Source organism: Astyanax mexicanus, chromosome 24 (assembly GCF_023375975.1).
Source record: "Astyanax mexicanus isolate ESR-SI-001 chromosome 24, AstMex3_surface, whole genome shotgun sequence".
In the NCBI taxonomy this organism is placed as follows: Eukaryota; Metazoa; Chordata; class Actinopteri; order Characiformes; family Acestrorhamphidae; genus Astyanax; species Astyanax mexicanus.
In genome coordinates this window covers 24,786,650-24,804,131 of record NC_064431.1, presented here as the reverse complement: position 1 = coordinate 24,804,131, position 17,482 = coordinate 24,786,650, and the positions used below count along the sequence as shown (strand labels likewise).

The window sequence follows — 17,482 nt, the reverse complement described above, 5'->3', positions numbered from 1 at the left end:
GACACACAAAGAAAACTATATACTATAAAAATGTAAACTTTTTAGTCTAAATAAATAAAATGTTTAGTGCAAAAATAACTACTTAGTAAAAATGTGCAAGGAAAATAAAAACTATATAAAGTAGTGCGCACACCATACCTAGCTTTAGTTTGAGTAAAGCAGGTTGTTTCACACTTTTTCTGTGTTCACTTTTGAGTCATTTACTGACATTATTTGGTTTGAAACATCATATAAATGTGTTTGAAGCACTAAAGGTAAATAATATTGGTTGGGGAAGGAGATCTCACTTTTTTAGGTGTTTTTCTCAATGGGTTCCTTGTATATGCTTTACCGCATTGCTTTTTTTTTTTAGAAATAATAAGTTCCGCCCTTTTTAACATATATGGATTATGTTGATGTGTGAAGGGATTCCTGAGTAACTAAGCTGAGAAACGAAAGGTGCAATTTTGCACGGAAAATCTGTCAGTAGGGTTCTAAGGGTTAATGTACTATATGATTTATTTGTATGTGTGTTAGTGCGAGTGTGTGTGTGTGTTTGTGTGTATTTATATTTGTGTATATGTGACACAACACACTGTGGCCATGTGCCAACACACTGACCCATTTGGCTACACCTGCACTCATCCACTTCAAACCTCCCCCCCTCCCCGCCTTCATCGCTAGCCATTATCAGCACTGGCCATGTTCCCTAACCTTCTGCATTAGCGTTTAGCATTTCAGCGAAATCCTCTGCTCTGTTGCGCTCAGCGGCAGCAGTGCGCCTCCAATACAGGTCAGCACAGCTTTAAATCTTGGCACGGCTCTAATCTGCCTCCAGGCGAGCGGTCGGGCGCGCAGGCGGCGTACGTGGAGGATTTGGGACACGCTCTACAGATATTTACAGCTCTCACATCCGGGACGCGGAATCCTTGTAAACTACAAAGTGTTCCTTTGCAGGCGACTGACTTCCAACAAGCCGCTGCGACACTTAGGAAATGAGACTGGCTGTTTTCCCTGCAGCCAAGCAGGATTCTGACAGAGTAAGGTGTAGAGGGGGGTATGGTTTACAGTGCAAACAGAGGATGAGCTGATTCTGCATTAGCTGCATTGTGGGTGAGACACTGTGTGAACAGATAACGACCAGTATTCACTTTGGAAAAACAATCGGATTCAATTAAATCAAGTTGATTGGAAAGCATCAACTGACTTTACTTGCTGGTGTCAAAGGGCACCTCAAAGCTTTAAATCAATCAGGTTCTACAGGTTATTACTGTCAATATCAATGTACTATAGTGGTTCGAGTGGCACAACGGATACACCCCTAACTGCTAGGGAGATGCCACACCATGTGGAGGGCTGTGGTTCAATTCCCAGCCTAGGGAATTGAATGCTGCATTATAGCAATAAGAATCCTTAGGCAAGAATCTTAAGACTACAATGGTCCAATCGCTGTTCAATCCATGTTCCCGTCACATGTTAATAAGAAGCTCCAGGGGGCTGGGAAATTAGGGAAGTTAGGGAAAATTGTACAATTTCAATTTGCCAGCAAGCATGAATGAAACTGTGCTTCAATTCCTGGTCTGGATGACTATGCTACAATACACCATTATGGCTATATTCAGACTGCAAGCTAATTGGATTTGTTTCTCAAATCAGATTTGTTGAGATGACTGTCCACACTGTTTTTTTTTTTGCAAGGATTTGCTTGTCTAGACATCACAAACGTATATCTTCATGGGTTGGGGTGGTAACGAGATCTACAAAACTCTATTAGTACTCTATTAGTACTCCAGTTTTCTTCCACCTCCCAAATTGACCACCTCTGGATTTGACCGGGTTAAAGTGCCCCTAGTGGCCTTAGGTATAAGTGAATGGTTGTATATGGCAGCGTTTCTCAACCTTTTTTCTATCACGGCACCCTTTAAATATATGCGAGATGTCAAGGCACCCCAGTTTACGGACGGGGGGGGGGGGGGGGGTGGGGGAGGTGTGCTGGCGCAGTACTTCAGGTGAGAACGAGGGGTGTTGCTGGCGGAATATGAAATAAAATAGCGCGTGCATCGCGTGGGGGGAGAAAAACTTTACAGTGTGTCCCAATTTAGGGGCTGCATCCTTCAGAGGCTGTATTCGAAGACAGATTGCGTCACAGCTGCGCAGTAATACACCGCCTCTGTGGGTCGCATCCTTCAGAGTATGCTGCCTGTGAATTGGGACACACCCCGACACGAGCTGACTCTGGAAAGGTAATATGCACGTGAGGCGCAATATTTTGACGGCACCCCCGATGAAGCCAGACGGCACCCCAGGGTGCCGCGGCACCCTGGTTGAGAAACACTGGTATATGGTATCCTATGATGGGATGGAAGGGTCCCAAAGGTATTCCTGCCTTGCGACCACAGATTTAGTGACATGTAAGTGGATGAGAGGATGGAAGGTATGGTGAGTCGTGGATGACCAGTTATCGCTCTCAACTTATGTTCCAAACCTAAGTCAGAATCCAGAGAATTTAACTCTTTTCCTTTTTTTATTTTGTAGAGACCTCCTGGTCTTCCAATGTGTAACATCAGGCCTTTGGAACTCCACTTGTCTCAATTCTTTCTAAGTTCACCCTTGGCTTCCCGCATCAAATTCAGGACACTTATGCTGGTCTACAATGCTAAAATGAGGACCTGCCCATCCCTACCTGATGGCAATGGTCAAAACCAAGGCTTGGCTTGAACCACCATCCACATCTCTATAAAAGTTATCAGTTATCAAAAGACCCGATTGGTCTTACATAATATTCAAATTTTCTGAGACATTGATTTTTAAGTTTTCATTGGTTGTAAGACATAATCATCAACAATAAAAGAAACCAACACTTAAAATAGATCACTCTGTGTGTAATACATCTATATAATATATGAGTTTCACGTTTTGAACTGAATTACTGAAATAAAGTAACGTTTCAATGAAAATTGCTTGACTTCAGATAAAAAATTGAAGACCACCTGACCTCTTTATTTTCTCAGGGGCTTTTGTCCCTCTTCCATTTTTTTTTCCTCTTAGAACTTTTTAGTCCTATAACCTAGAGACAGCTCAGCTGGTTTTGCACTGCTTCGCTTGCAAATATGAATTTGAATAGAAATACATCCATTTCTTCATTCGTCCATCCATCTTTACCCCAACGTCTTTCCTAGTTGGGTTTGGAGGCTTCCTGGAATCACTGGGTTCAAGGCAGGAAGACCCTTGACCAGGGTGCCAATCAATCACAGGGTACCACACACATACAGCCATTCAATCAATCAGGGAAAACACACTCAAACTCAGTAAAAGAAGCCAGTAACAAAAACAGCAATCAAAACCACAACCTTCCACCACTGAAGCTGTGGGACAGACACTACCTGTGGCGCCACATTGTCGCCCAAATAGTAAATCTTAGGGTGTAATTAAAGTCTGGGAGCATACAGAGTTTAATCACCACTAATCTTGCACATATCAAATTATACTAAGTACTAAATTCATGTATGTTGAGTATTATGGATTTGGTTTAGAGCATCTGCTAAAATACCTTCGAAAGAGGCTCACAGGGTTAGAGCTTCCACTCTGTAGGTGTACAATTACTGTGGACTGTAGCCCATCTATTGTTATGCAGTCCTACAATTTGTCAGCCATCCTCCTCTATTCATCACTGGTCATTGTTGTCTAGATACTGTATAGCATAGCACTGGTGTTGTGGTACAAGTCTAGAAGGGACAGTGGTGTTGCTTGGGTTTCAGTATCAGTGACACTTCTGGTCCATTACCTAAAAATATCTTGCTAAAAGTGATACTGAAGACAGAAAAACCACTGATAAATGGCTAGAGGAAGGCCAACGGTAATAGTCTCTACAGAATAGAAGTGGTGCCACAAAGTGAGCATTTGGAAGGTGTGCATTTGTTCATTGCTGGGAAATTTGCATTATCTTAGCGAGAAAGTGACTTTCTGGTAAAATAATTTTTATTTTAATTTATTTTAATTTACTTTAACAGCACATGCCTTATCAGCTTTAGACAGTTGTAAAGTACTATAGCAGGACTAGGATGAGAGTTTCACTTCACTGATAGGTGGACTCTGCCCTCTTGTGGGCTGCATGCAATCTACTTTTATGTGAGAGAAGAAAATAACAGGATAGCCATTGAAGTAAATATGAAGAACTGTACATTTGTATTTTCTGATCTATCTAAGATTAGTCTTTTAAAAGTAGCACATATAAAGCCTGGGCCCAAAAATGTACAATAGTGGTCATGACTGGGGGACAAAAACCTAAAGCAGAGGCCATAAAATATCACAAGTTAATGCAAGGCTCAAGATCTAGAGCAAAAAAAAATGTAAGGGTCATCATTTTGGGCCTAAATGAAAGTCTAAAGAAAAGGTCAACACCTGGATCCAAACAATGTGCACTAGTGCTAATTATATTGAGACCAAAAATTCACAGCAGTTGTAATAACCTGAAAACAAAAATGTACAGCACAGGACTTATGACCTTTGGTTAAAAAAATACAGTAATGTTTGTCTCCCAGGGCTTTTAGGGCTCAAATGGCTCAAGACCTAAGGTGAAAAATGTAAGGGTCATGGCCTTGGGATGAAAACTGACACAAGGACCTTCATTTGTTGCCGGGAATTGCACGGTTTAAGACCTATGACACCAAAACCTGTGCTTAGGCCCATACCCATTACTTTGAAACTGATCAGTTTCATACACCCTATAATAAAACCCTGTGGGACGCCACAAAATATCCATAACTGTTACAACTCATTAATAACAGAATAATAAACATATCGTTCAAAGGGTTAACATATTTGGATAAATGTTTTGGGGATGGGTTTGGACTTTGGAGGCCTTAAGGCTTTATTTCTTGACTTCTATAATATATGTTTAGTAATATCATGTTTTTCTTACACTCCAAAGTTCTCTGGTTTGAAACCAGGGAGAATAGGTCATAGACTACAGGGTTCTGCATTAGATACCTTGTCTAGAAAAGCTGCCACTCTTGGGCAAACTCCCCAACCTTCACTGATCCCCGGTTGTTAAAGTAAGGGCTGCTCACCACTTCAAGCATGCATTTACTACCCAGATAACATGAAGCATTGGCTATTGGCTACTGTGGGACCAATTTCCATAATATTCTCAGCAACCAGAGTGTTGGCACAAGCAGCTTGGGTTGATTCCCATATTATACTCAGCAACTAGAGTGTTGGCAAAATCTGTGCTGGTCAGTTCCCATCTTATACTCTCTGCAATCAGTGTGGCACATTTGGTTTGGGCCAATTACCATATTATACTCGACAACCAGGGTGTTGACAAAACCTGTGCTGGTCAATTCCCATTTATACTCTGTAATCACGTGTTTTGGCACATTTGGTTTGGGCCAATTCCCATATTATATTCAGCAACCAGTCTTTTGACACATGTAGCTTGGGCCAATTCCCATATCATACTCAGCAACATGCCAAACTCTACCCTGATTTGAGGCAAGAATTAGGGCAAAAATTGGGCCTGAATTCAAACCAGAGTTGGGCCAATGCTACTTAGGCCCTGTGTGAGTTGTTTGACCCAGAGTGTATGTGCAGTATATGGTAAATGTGGCTATCTTGTCTTGTCTTGTCTTGTTGTGTCTTGTCTTGTCTTGTTTTGGATAGTAGTGCATCCATTTAGCAGCCATTCCCCCACTGTGTCACTCAACGTGTTTACACAATACAAAAAGTATGTGCTGGATATGTCCTCATAGATTACCAACAGATGTGATTTTAATATGCATTACTTGTTTTCCAAAAGCCTCTGTTGTTGCACTGCTAAAAAGCGCTAGTCGCAGCCACTCTGGATTAGCGCTTTAATGACGACGGCGCTGCATGTGTGGTTGCGACTGTGTGTGCGTAAAAGCTAATGAACGCCATCTGTTTTAGCTGGGTACAGCTGGCTGGTGTCAGCCTGTGTGAGGGTGACGGAGGCACCCGTGAGCCTCCAGAATGCAGCTGCATGGTTAAAACTGCTATTCTTTCCACGGGTCAACGCTCCAGTAGACCTGTTTTGCTTCAAACTGCCTACAGAAGTCTGCTAGGAGTTTCGGTTGTTTTGGAAGAAGGTTAAAAGTAAACCTGCGACACTCTTGGAAACTTTAAACAGGTATGTTGTAGCAAAGCGCACGTTTCGTTACTTGCTCGCGTCACATCGGATATCAGTCGCCCGCGACGCCTCGTACTTCGTAAACAGCGTCAGGGAACAAGCCTCAGCTTTAATGATGGAAAACGCTGATGATAATGGCACTGTAGTCACAGCAACCGGTCAATCTTTAGTCATGATGGCAGCTGTCTTTACAGTTTGCGTTTCTCATTAGGGACTCTTTGTTTTAACAACATAAAACGCTGAATATGCCTCTGATGACAGGCTTGTGTAAGAATTCATCAAAAAGCCATTAACGTGAAGTTGGCTCAGATTGTACACAGCAAAACTCATTTGCCTCACTCGCCCAAGAACGTGAGATACACAGTTTATCTGCTGTGAATGAAACAGGCTCATCATCAAAAAATAAACCAAGATATTCAGCCAACAGTAATGAAACTTGGTGGGGTAGACTTGCCAGACCTCTAGGCATGGGTCATGGGTCTTGGTGGAGATGACCAACGAGCCGCTTGGCGTGGTTACCACCAAGATCAATGGTTTGTTGTCATGTCACATGTCCAGATGGCTTGGTGTCCTCATGGCATGGGGAGCATTTTTTTACGATGCCAGATCACCTTTGGTCTTCATTACAGACACTATGATAAACCAATGCTACATTTTTTTTTCAGAGCATGCATTCTGGAGTGCTATTCCACACACTGCTGATGTGTTTAGAGCTTTTCTTGGATTTATTATTCATTGCAACATCGGCAACTTTATCTTCCTTCCTTCCTTCCTTCCTTCCTTCCTTCCTTTCACTCTACTGTACTCTACCTCGCTCTACATCTTTCTATCTTGCTCTGCATCACTCTACATGCCTCTACATCAATTCAACATCACTTTACACCACTCTACTTTACTCTACATTCCACCATATTGCTATACATTACTCTACATTGTTTTGCATCGCTTTACCTGATTCTACTTTACTCTTTATCACTCTATATTGCTATACATCACTATACATTGCTTTGCATCACTCTAGCTCACTCTATATCACTCTACCTCCGTCTACATTACACTACCTTCAATCTACATCACTCTATATTGCTATACATCACTATACATTGCTTTGCATCACTCTAGCTCACTCTATATCACTCTACCTCCGTCTACATTACACTACCTTCAATCTACATCCCTCTATATTGCTAGACATCACTCTACATTGCTCTGAATCACTTCATTGCTCTCACTCTTCATCCTTCTACCTCAATTCTGCATCACTTTACCTCACTCTACATTGGTCTATCTCACTCTACATAAGTCTGCATAATTTTCTTTTTTTATAATTTTATTTCAAATTTTTCCCATTTTCTCTTTTTTTTTCTTCAATTTACTATCTACTTCTGTCACTAGTGATGCCCCATAACACCAGGAGGGTGAAGACTAACACATGCTTCCTCCGATACATGTAAAGTCAGAGCCAACGCTTCTTTTTGAGCTGCTGCTGATGCAGCATTGCTGAGTAGCATCACAGCGCGCTCTGAGAAAAGCGTAGTGACTCGGTTCCGGTACATCAGCTCACAGATGCCCTGTGCTGTGGACATCACTCTAGGAGTGATGTGGGGAGAGAGCGCCATCTACCCACTCGGAGGGAGCAGGGCCAATTTTGCTCCCTCTGAGCGCCGGCAGCTTGATGGCACAGCTGCATACGCAGGGTTTCGCAGTGGTCTATCTTTTTCTACATCACTCTGCCACACTCTACCTCACTCTACATCTCTACTTATCTCTCTCTACATCAGTAGACTTTACTTTACATCATTCTACATTGATCTACCTCACTTTTCATCACTTTACCTCACTCTACATCAGAACACCTCACTCTACCCCACTCTACTTCACTCTTCTGCACTCTCCCTCACTCTAATTCAATTTACCACACTCTACTTCACTGTGCATCACTTTACATCACAGCATTCTACCTCATGCTACACCAGTACCTCATTCTGGATCACTTCACATTGCTTTACATTTCTCTACCTCACCCTACATCATCACTTTACCTCACTCCATTTCAATCTACCTCACTTTCTGTTATTCATGATGTTATTGCAACTCTTATGATGCTATATTACAGCCCTGAATGAAAAAGAAATCCCACTATAAATACAGACTGGCAACCTCAGTTATTACATAACTCTCAAACACTTCCAGACTGTTCAAGCAAAAGTTCCAGATTATCCAACACAATGGCACCAAGTCAACCTTTATTAGCTGCTGACCTCCACATTCCAAAAGCTCAAATGAACGTCTGCTTTGAGATGTGACCCACAAAACCCAACTAAACTTATGCTTCCTGTTTCAGAGCAGTTTTCTAGTCCAATGAAGAAAGGGAGAAAATGAGCGAGAGAGAGAGAAAGAGAGAGAGAGAGAGAGAGAGAGAGAGATTTAGTCGCTGAGGCGAGTGATCAGAGTGTGGTTTGTTTGTCAGCCTGTAGCTCATTACGGTCAGATCTGGTTACCTGTCTCTTGGGTTCTTGTGTGTTCGGTCTGTGGGCCCATCTCGCTGTAAATCTGAGCTACTCTTACTGCTTTTTTCTCCGTCTCTTAACCCAGAAATTTACCACGGCTCTGACACTGCACAACACACCGCCTCTGTAGAGCCTTTCTTTCATTTATAGCAGTAGGAATCTCCGATGTTTTAACATTTTCAGGCATCCAGACACAACTCTGCGCAGAAAAATGAGGAGAATGGTTTGGGGCACTGACGCAAATAATGGAGCTTTTTCATGAAACCTTGGTAAAAGCATGGAACTACATTGAAAAAAAAATATGCGTAAAATTTACTTTAAAAAAGTTTTGCAACTTTCTGCATTTGCTTTTTTGGTAACACAACATTTTACTTGGATGGTCCATTTTATGGCCCTGTTGGTGCTCAACTGACATTCATAAAAATGAATTGAATTGAATGTCCATTCAGTGCAACTTAACCCTATGTTGAAAGTAAACGATTCAAAATAGAACCTAAACCTACACCTAACCCTAACCTTAACCATGAATTAACCCTAAAATCTAACCCTACACCTAACCTTTACCCTAACCTTAACCATGAATTAACCCTAAAATCTAACCCTACACCTAACCTTTACCCTAACCTTAACCTAAGCTTAAAATCTAACTCTAAACCCAATCCCAAAATGTTAAGATTAGAGTTTCGGTTAGAGTTAGAGAATCATTTACTTTCACTTTTCAGTTCAATTGCATTTAATAGACATGTAGTTGAATGATAGTTGAATGTTAGTTGAGCATTAAAGAGGCCATCAAATGGACCATCCAAGTAAAGTGTAAAGTGTAAATTTAATTTCAGATCAATTTAAGTAACTTCAACTCTTCGTTTCAAGACTTAAATGTCGAATTTTGCTGAATCAATCCTTTCTTTTAGTAACCTTTACTTAATTTATGCATACACATATCTAATTACAATTACTTTAATACTTTAAATTTAATACTAAAAAGAATGTATTGCATACCATCCATGTGTTGAGAGAGTGTAAGTCTCTGTCTCAGTCTCTAGATGCGCAAAGCTGGTAGAGACATACCACAAAAAAACTTGCAGCTGTAACTGCAGTGAAAGGTGACGCTACAAAGTATTGATGCAAGATGTGGCACTTAGGCCAGAAGTGAGTCAACAGCAAAACTCTTGGAGACATTTTAAAACATTAAAAGTGTTTTGCGAAGGATTTTCGCACAAATTTAAAAATGAAGGATCATTTTACTGTAGAGATTTTAAAATTCTAGAGCTTAAAAATACAGCCATTATCTTTAAAAAGTGATGATGCTTTAACATGTAGGTCTTTCAGTTACTGTAAATAACACTACCATGTTATGAGCACCTTCTGAGACATTAGCATTTTTCTTAAATGATATACTAGCTGAATGACTATACATGTTTCCAATCAACTGAATGAAATGAAACAGTAAAAGTTCAGGTTATAAAAACACACACACATGCTCCCTCTGAGATAAATTCCTTCCAGGCAAAGTGATTATTTTTAGCTTGTCTGTTGGATATTTCAGAAAGGATTTTGTCTGATTGGGCTAATCTGCCTCGGTGCAGTAGGTCTTTGGCGCAGCAGGCTTTGACTCCACTTGACGTCAAATACAGAAGCAGGCCAGTCACATGCTTGTGCTAAAGTGGTGCGTTTATTTTTTACAAACCTTCCCAGCTTTTTATACAACTGCAATACAACTGATTCTGGTTTAAGGCCTAAATCAATGCAAACAATGCTACCTTAAAGACTAAGTGATGCAACAGCAAAAAAAAAAAAAAAAAAAAAAACACTGCTTTTGTGTTTTCTAACAAAAAACACAATAAATATCATGGTATTTCATCATTCTGCGGTTTCCAAACAGGTTGGAATGGATAAAATACAATCCAATTAACAGAAAACAAGGGCACACTTATGTTCTTTGTTGTTTTAGCCTGCTCACACCCCTTATCACCACTGCTCTGTACAGCGTTTCATTACTTTTGCAACAGTCCTTCTAACTACTACCCTTACAGGTCCTACACCTACGACTTTTTTCATAAAATCCTTACTAATCTCCATTCTTTTCACTCCTCCATGTCCTGAGCTGCCTCAGTCCATTCATGGTTGGGTGCCGGTGCCTGCGTACCCTAGATCAGGCCTTTCCTTCTGTATACTGAAATCAACAGTATTTTATACAATCTGATTGGTTGAGAAGTGTTCTAACACTCACACTAAATCTGTTTCTGTTTCTCCGTGGACATGTTGCAGAGTAACACCATATATACATACAGGACATCTTTTAATAATCACCTTCAGCAGGAGCAGCAGCAATAGCTTAGCACAGGCTAAAAAAAGGCTAGGAAAAAAATTTTGGCACCTGAAAAAATGTTGGCACCCGAAAAAAACTTTGTCACCAAAAAAATTTTGGCTCCAAAAATTTTGGGACCCGAAAAAAATGTTGGCTCAAAAAATTTTGGGACCCGAAAAGAATTTTGGATCAAAAAATTTTGGGACCCGAAAAAAATTTTGGCTCAAAAAATTTTGGGACCAGAAAAAACTTCGTTGGCAAAAAAATTTTGGACCAGAAAAAAAATTGGGACCCGAAAAAAATTTGGCTCAAAAAATTTTGGGACCTGAAAAAAATTTGGGACCCGAAAAAAATTTTGGCTCAAAAAATTTTGTGACCCGAAAAAAATTTTGGATCAAAAAATTTTGGACCCCGAAAAAAATTTTGGGACCTGAAAAAAAAATTGGGACCCGAAAAAAAATTTGACTCAAAAAATTTTGGGACCTGAAAAAAATTTGGGACCCGAAACAAATTTTGGCTCAAAAAATTTTGGGACCAGAAAAAACTTCGTTGGCAAAAAAATTTTGGACCAGAAAAAAAATTGGGACCCGAAAAAAATTTGGCTCAAAAAATTTTGGGACCTGAAAAAAATTTGGGACCCGAAAAAAAATTTGGCTCAAAAAATTTTGGGACCCGAAAAAAATTTTGGATCAAAAAAATTTGGGACCCGAAAAAAATTTTGGCTCAAAAAATTTTGGACCAGAAAAAAAATTAGGACCAGAAAAAGCTTTTTCACCAAAAAAATTTTGGACTGGAAAAAAAATTGGGACCCGGAAAAAATTTGGCTCAAAATATTCGGACCCGAAAAATTTTTGCCTCAGGTCCTCCATTTTTTTTCCGCAGCGCTGACTTGTATTTTGTGGAAAAAAGAGAAAGAAAATCCATCAGTCACCTCGGCCGCAGTCTGACAGCCAGAACTGTAACCAGCCAGGCCAAGCTAAGCTAGAGCAAGCTAAGCTAACCTAACCTAACCACATGGAAGCTGGCTAGCTAACAAACACCTCCTAGCAAAACTGCTCGGCAGAAATGCTCAGAAACGCGCCGCTTTCACATGAAGACGAGAAGAGTTTTAAACATTATTTCACGGCACAAACGCTTACCAACCACCTTCACCCCCAAATTTGATTTCAAGCTAATGTAAAAAAACAAAATGCCATTTTGTAGTTACAGTTCTGTTACAGTTCACTTGTTGTGGAACTACTTTTTGGCGGAAGGCACAGTCCGTATTAAAGCATATTCACTATTCATTTTTTGAGGGTTTTTTATTTTCTTTATTCATTTCGTAAAAAAAAAAACAAAAAAAAAAAACGGTTGTATAAAAGCAATAGAACACAAGATAGAATGTGATATCGCGAATCAACACCTTCTGATCCAGTACTATTAGATTTAAAGCAATGCAATATGATTCAATATTAAAATATAACCAAATCCAGCCTTCTAATTACTAATCGTAGACATTCCTACCTAAACCCAAACAGTGTGTGTAATGTGGCCCGGCCGTATCAGACAGGGAAAGGGAGAGTTTGGAGTGAATAGTTTCTGGTGGTATTCTTTAGAAGTCTGTGATTGAAACATGGGCGGGGGGGCCGGGGGGGCCATGCCAATTCCACCAGGGGTATCAGAGTTATTCAGCTCATGCCAAGCTGCCCGGAAGCTGCAGCAGAGAGGATGAAATTACAGTACTGACACACACTGACATTTCAGCTCCAGAGCACTGCTTACTTTCTTTCTCACTTTCTTTCTCTCTCTCTCTTTTTCTCTGTCTCTCTCTCTCTTTCTGTCTTTCTTTCTCTTCTTCCTCTTTCTTTTTCTGTTCATCCCTTTCTCTCTGTCCCTCATGCTTGCACTGTATTTCTATTACTCCTCTATCTATCAATCTATGTATCTCTCTTTTCTCTCTGTCTCTTTTTTGGTCTCTCTCTCTCCCTCTTTTACTCTTTCTCTCTCTCTCTCTTTCTTTCTAACACCTTTATTCTCTTAATCTGTCCTTTTCTCTCTCTCTCTCTCTCTCTTTATCCGTCTTTCTATGTCTCTCTCTCTTTCTGTACCTCATTCTTGCTCTGTATTTCTACCCCCCTTTCTCTCTGTCTTCCTCTGCCTCTGCCTTTTTTCTTTTTCTCTCTCTATCTCTCCTTCTTTCAATCTCCTTCCTTCTCTTTTATCGTCTTTCTCACTGTCTGTTTTGTGTCCCTCACATTCACAATCTCTTTTTTTATCTTCCCTGTCTCTATCTCTCTCTCTCCTTTGTTCCCTGTTTATTTTTCTCTACCTATCTCTCTCTCATTTTGTATCACTCTAGACACTTTCTCTCTTTCATTCTGTCTCTCTCCCTCTTCTTTTCTCTTTCATGCTCTCTCTTACTATCTCCCAAATATGAAAAGGACCATCCAGACTGTTATCAGCAGTGTCAGTTCAGCTCTGTGATGCATCACAAATAAACTTCTTGAACTTCAAGAAGACTTTCTTTTCCATGGTTGTTTGTGTATTTTTTTTAAAAACAAAACTGAGTATTCTAGCTAGCCAGGGTTAGCAGCAGGGTACAGGCCGATATACCATACCTGTCAAGTCTCCCGTTTTGGCCGGGAAACTACCGTATTTTACCCCTCTTTCCCACCGTCCTCCCGTATTAGTATTTTCCCATACATTTCCGGAATTATATAAAAAAAAACCTTATTATGAGAGGTTATTATATGTCTTAACGCCAATCATGGTGCCAGTTCAAGGAGAAAGCCTTTTTTGTTGCCTGCTAGAGGAATATTAGATAAAGATTATTAATTGTGTAGGCCCCTTAGAACTGATATTTATTAATATTTATTTTAATAATTTGTTCCTTTGTGTTATAAAAGGTAAAAGAACAAATTAGAAACAAGTGAAATGTTTACATTATTACATTGCTATATGAAATCCATTGTTGATGTACTGTTTTGCGTACTTTATTGAGGAATGGATTCACTGATGGAATATATCCGGTCCATATCCTTTAGTAAAAGCTCATTTTGAAGCATTTGTGCACCCTTTGTTCCATTTTAAATCCATTGAATAAAAAATATAACATAAAAGAGTGCATCCCTGACATAAAAGTAAAGACTTTATGTAAATATCTAGAAAAGTGTTTTCATTTAGGCTGTATTATAAGAATTACATCGGCAGGAATGTCCACAACATTTCATTGTTAACAAAGGTAGGCCTATTAGATTCTGATCATCCACTTGTAGTGTGTAAGTGGGTCACAGGTGGTAAACCTGTCTTAAAATGTAAGGGATACTGAACCTCAGTTGGGCTGGTGGGACGGCTCAAACCGGGCTGCGGAAAATTTCCCTTATTTTTAAATTCAAAACTTGACAGGTATGCGATATACTCACCTCTAAATGGCAAAATAGCTAGCGATTAGCGACTAATGCTAATACTGCTCCAGCTTCTGTGCTGGAGAAACTTTCCTAAAACTCCTTTATAACACTGTACTTTAGTGCAGTACATAAGGCTCACTGGCGATTTATGGAAAAATTCAAGGATTTTAAGTGCGCCTTACGGTGCGAAAAATACAGTAATTGGATTTTTCATCCAGTTTAGAAGTTTTCTGATGTTTACTTTGTTGACATTATTATGTAGAAGCGTTAAAGGAATAAACAGCTCGTCTCTAAAGCCTGGCTGCACAGTCAACTGTGATCTAATTCCTCCAGGTAACAAGAATCCTCCTACTTGTCCCATAATCCCACAGTGACCCTCTCCAGAGCAGCTGTCAGCTGTCAGCAGCAGCCGTCCTCAGCTCCGAATCAAACTCCCAGCCCAACCACACCCACACACACTCCGCCTGGCTCATAGCTCAGATATTTCTGAATGTAGCCACTTGCGTACTCCACTGGACTCGACGGCTGACTGTAGATCAGCTCTCGGGTTAATGAAAAACTCAGAGCGTGCACGGAATCGGGGAGGGACTGGGAGCATCAGGGCTGAGATATGATACAAAGTGAGAAAAACAAGGGCCTTGACCTCTGTCTGGACGGGAGTTGTTGGTTACAATTGTAGATAAAAGTCTGCTAAGAAGATCTGCACGTTTACTGAAGCCTTAAACCAACAAAAAAAGCTTTAAAACAGTAATTATAAGCATTTCTATTGGTCCATTTATTGTGGAAAAATGCTGTTGATCATTGAAAAAATAAATAAAATAATTTAAATGTGAATATCTGGAAGGTTTCTAAAATCAAAAGCTTAGAAAATCTTTAAAAGCATGTATTCCAAGCATTTCTATTGGTTCATTCGTAGTGAAAAACATTGCTTTTGATCATTTTTATACAGTAAAAAATGTAAAAAAAATTGCAAAATTTGATGTGAATAATCACAATTAATCATGGTTAATCACACCTTGCTTTCTTTTTAAATTTGAATATCTGCAAGGTTACAGTTTTTAAAAAAAAAGTACAATTATTTTCACAGAATTTGAAGTGATAATCACAACTGATGAATACTAAAGCTTGATATTTACAAAAAAAGCTTTAAAATTTTCATTACAAGCATTTCTATTGATGTATTCATGGGGAAAAATTGCTGTTGATCATTTAAAAAAAATAGCAAAATTTGATGTTATTAATCTCGATTAATTGTAATTAATCACACCTTTCCTTTTGCTGAACATTGAAGTTTTTAAATTTGAACATCTGCAAAGTTACTGAAGCCATAATCTTAGAAAATCTTTAAAAGTATGTATTTCAACGATTCAATTGGTTAATTCGTGGAGAAAACATTGCTTAAAAAATGCAAAATTTGATGTGATTACTCACAATTAATTGTGATTAATCACTATTTTCCTTCGGCTGAACATGGAAGCCTTCAAATCTGGATATCTGCAAGGTTACTGAAGCAATAAATGTACAATAGCTTTAAAGTATGTATTACAAGAATTATATTGGTCCATTTATTGTGAAACACTGCTGAGGATCTTTCTCTATCTATCTATCTATCTAGCTAGCTGGCGAAAAGCAGTGTGTAAGACTGGTGGAGGAGCCAACATGCCAAGATGCATAAAAAAACTGTGATTAATAACCATTTTGGTTATTCCACCAAATATTGATTTCTGAACTCTTAAAACTTTAGGAATATGAACTTGTTTTCTTTGTATTATTTGAAGTCTGAAAGCTCTGCATCTCTCTTTTTTATTTCAGTCATTTCTTATTTTCTGTAAATAAATGCTCTAAATGACAATATTTTTATTTGGAATTTGGGAGAAATGTAGTTTCTGTAGTTTATAGAATAAAACAGCAATGTTTATTTTACTCAAACATAAACCTATAAATAGCAATTTAGAAGTGAAACTGAAGTGGTCTCTTAATGTTTTAAACTGTAGTTATAGTGCATCATAGCATATTCTATGAACAGTGCTGTAAAAAAATTATATAAATCTTAGTGACCTTTCTAGTGTTTTCTTAAACAAGTAGGCAAACAAACAGGCCTTGATCCCTCCCTGCCAAGCCCCTGCCAACCAACTCCTGACCCCATTAGCAAAGTGGCTACGAGACGAGCGCCGCTCTACTCTTTTTAAACGAGACACTTTTGCCACTTACTTTCTTGCCATAAGAAGCCCCCATGCTGAGGCCGTCTGAGCTGCTGAACTGTGGTGGTTTGCTTGGGTCAAGTGCTTCCTAGAGGTTCCCCCGTGGCTCCCCCACGCTTTTCCTGGACGAGGCACTTCCAGCTCGGCTCTGTGCTCCGCCTGGCTCCGACCGAGAAGGGGGTGGGGGGTATTTACCGAAGGGAGAAAAGATCCCTCTCCCTGCCCCTGGCACCTTGTCAGCAACAGCAGGGTGGGTACTCCAGTGGGAAGATCTAGCTAGGGCTGGAGGTGGATATTTACAGCAATTAGAGCAGAGTATCAAACCAGCAGAGCTTTCTAGGAGGGGTCGACCTCCAGCCGGTCATCCTGAGATAGCCAGTTCTGGGTGGCACTGATTGGACAAACTGCTGGACGGAGAGGAAAGGAAGGGAATGAGTTGCGAAGAAGAGCAAGTCAAGAGTAAGCCTAGCAGAGCAAAGCAAAGCACAGCAGAGTCTTGTGTAGCCATCTGTTGCTAGCGCTCGCTCTCCCTTAAGGACTTAGCCACCATGGCCAGATTAGGCTAATTGCAAGTGACAGTGAAGGAAGCCTTAGGGACAACCTGTGGCGAGGTGGCCTAAGGGTGGCAGCCAAGGATCTAGAGTCACACTGGAGTCTGGAGTCAACCTGGAGTGGTACATCCACAGTTAACCTTCAGTGCTAAAATTGGCTAGCAGCAAACCTCCCCAAAGATTCCCTTCTTGGGGTACCAATGGTCAAGAGCAAGGTTCAAGCTCGATCAAGAGCCGAAGCTTGGTCATGCTGGGTATAACGCCTAGTCCCCTTCTTCTCTGGAGGTGGATCAGACTGCGAAAGGTACCAGCTGGTGCCACCAGTTGGGCAAGCCTCCCAGGACCCAGGACGCCAACGACAATTTTCCAAACTCTCGAGCAAGCCCAGAGGACGAGATCCAA

At 40.1% G+C, this 17,482-nt stretch overlaps 1 protein-coding gene across 1 annotated transcript in view; it reads right to left on the bottom strand.

Moving 5' to 3' along the window:
- Positions 1 to 16,957, bottom strand: part of si:ch211-236d3.4 (protein FAM107B) — a 72,556-nt gene extending 55,599 nt beyond the window's left edge. The window contains exon 1 of the mRNA XM_049471657.1: positions 16,540 to 16,957. Coding sequence (XP_049327614.1) covers positions 16,540 to 16,563 — 24 coding nt within the window. The 5' untranslated portion in view covers positions 16,564 to 16,957. The remainder of the gene's footprint in view (positions 1 to 16,539) is intronic.
- Positions 16,958 to 17,482: the final 525 nt, after the last annotated feature.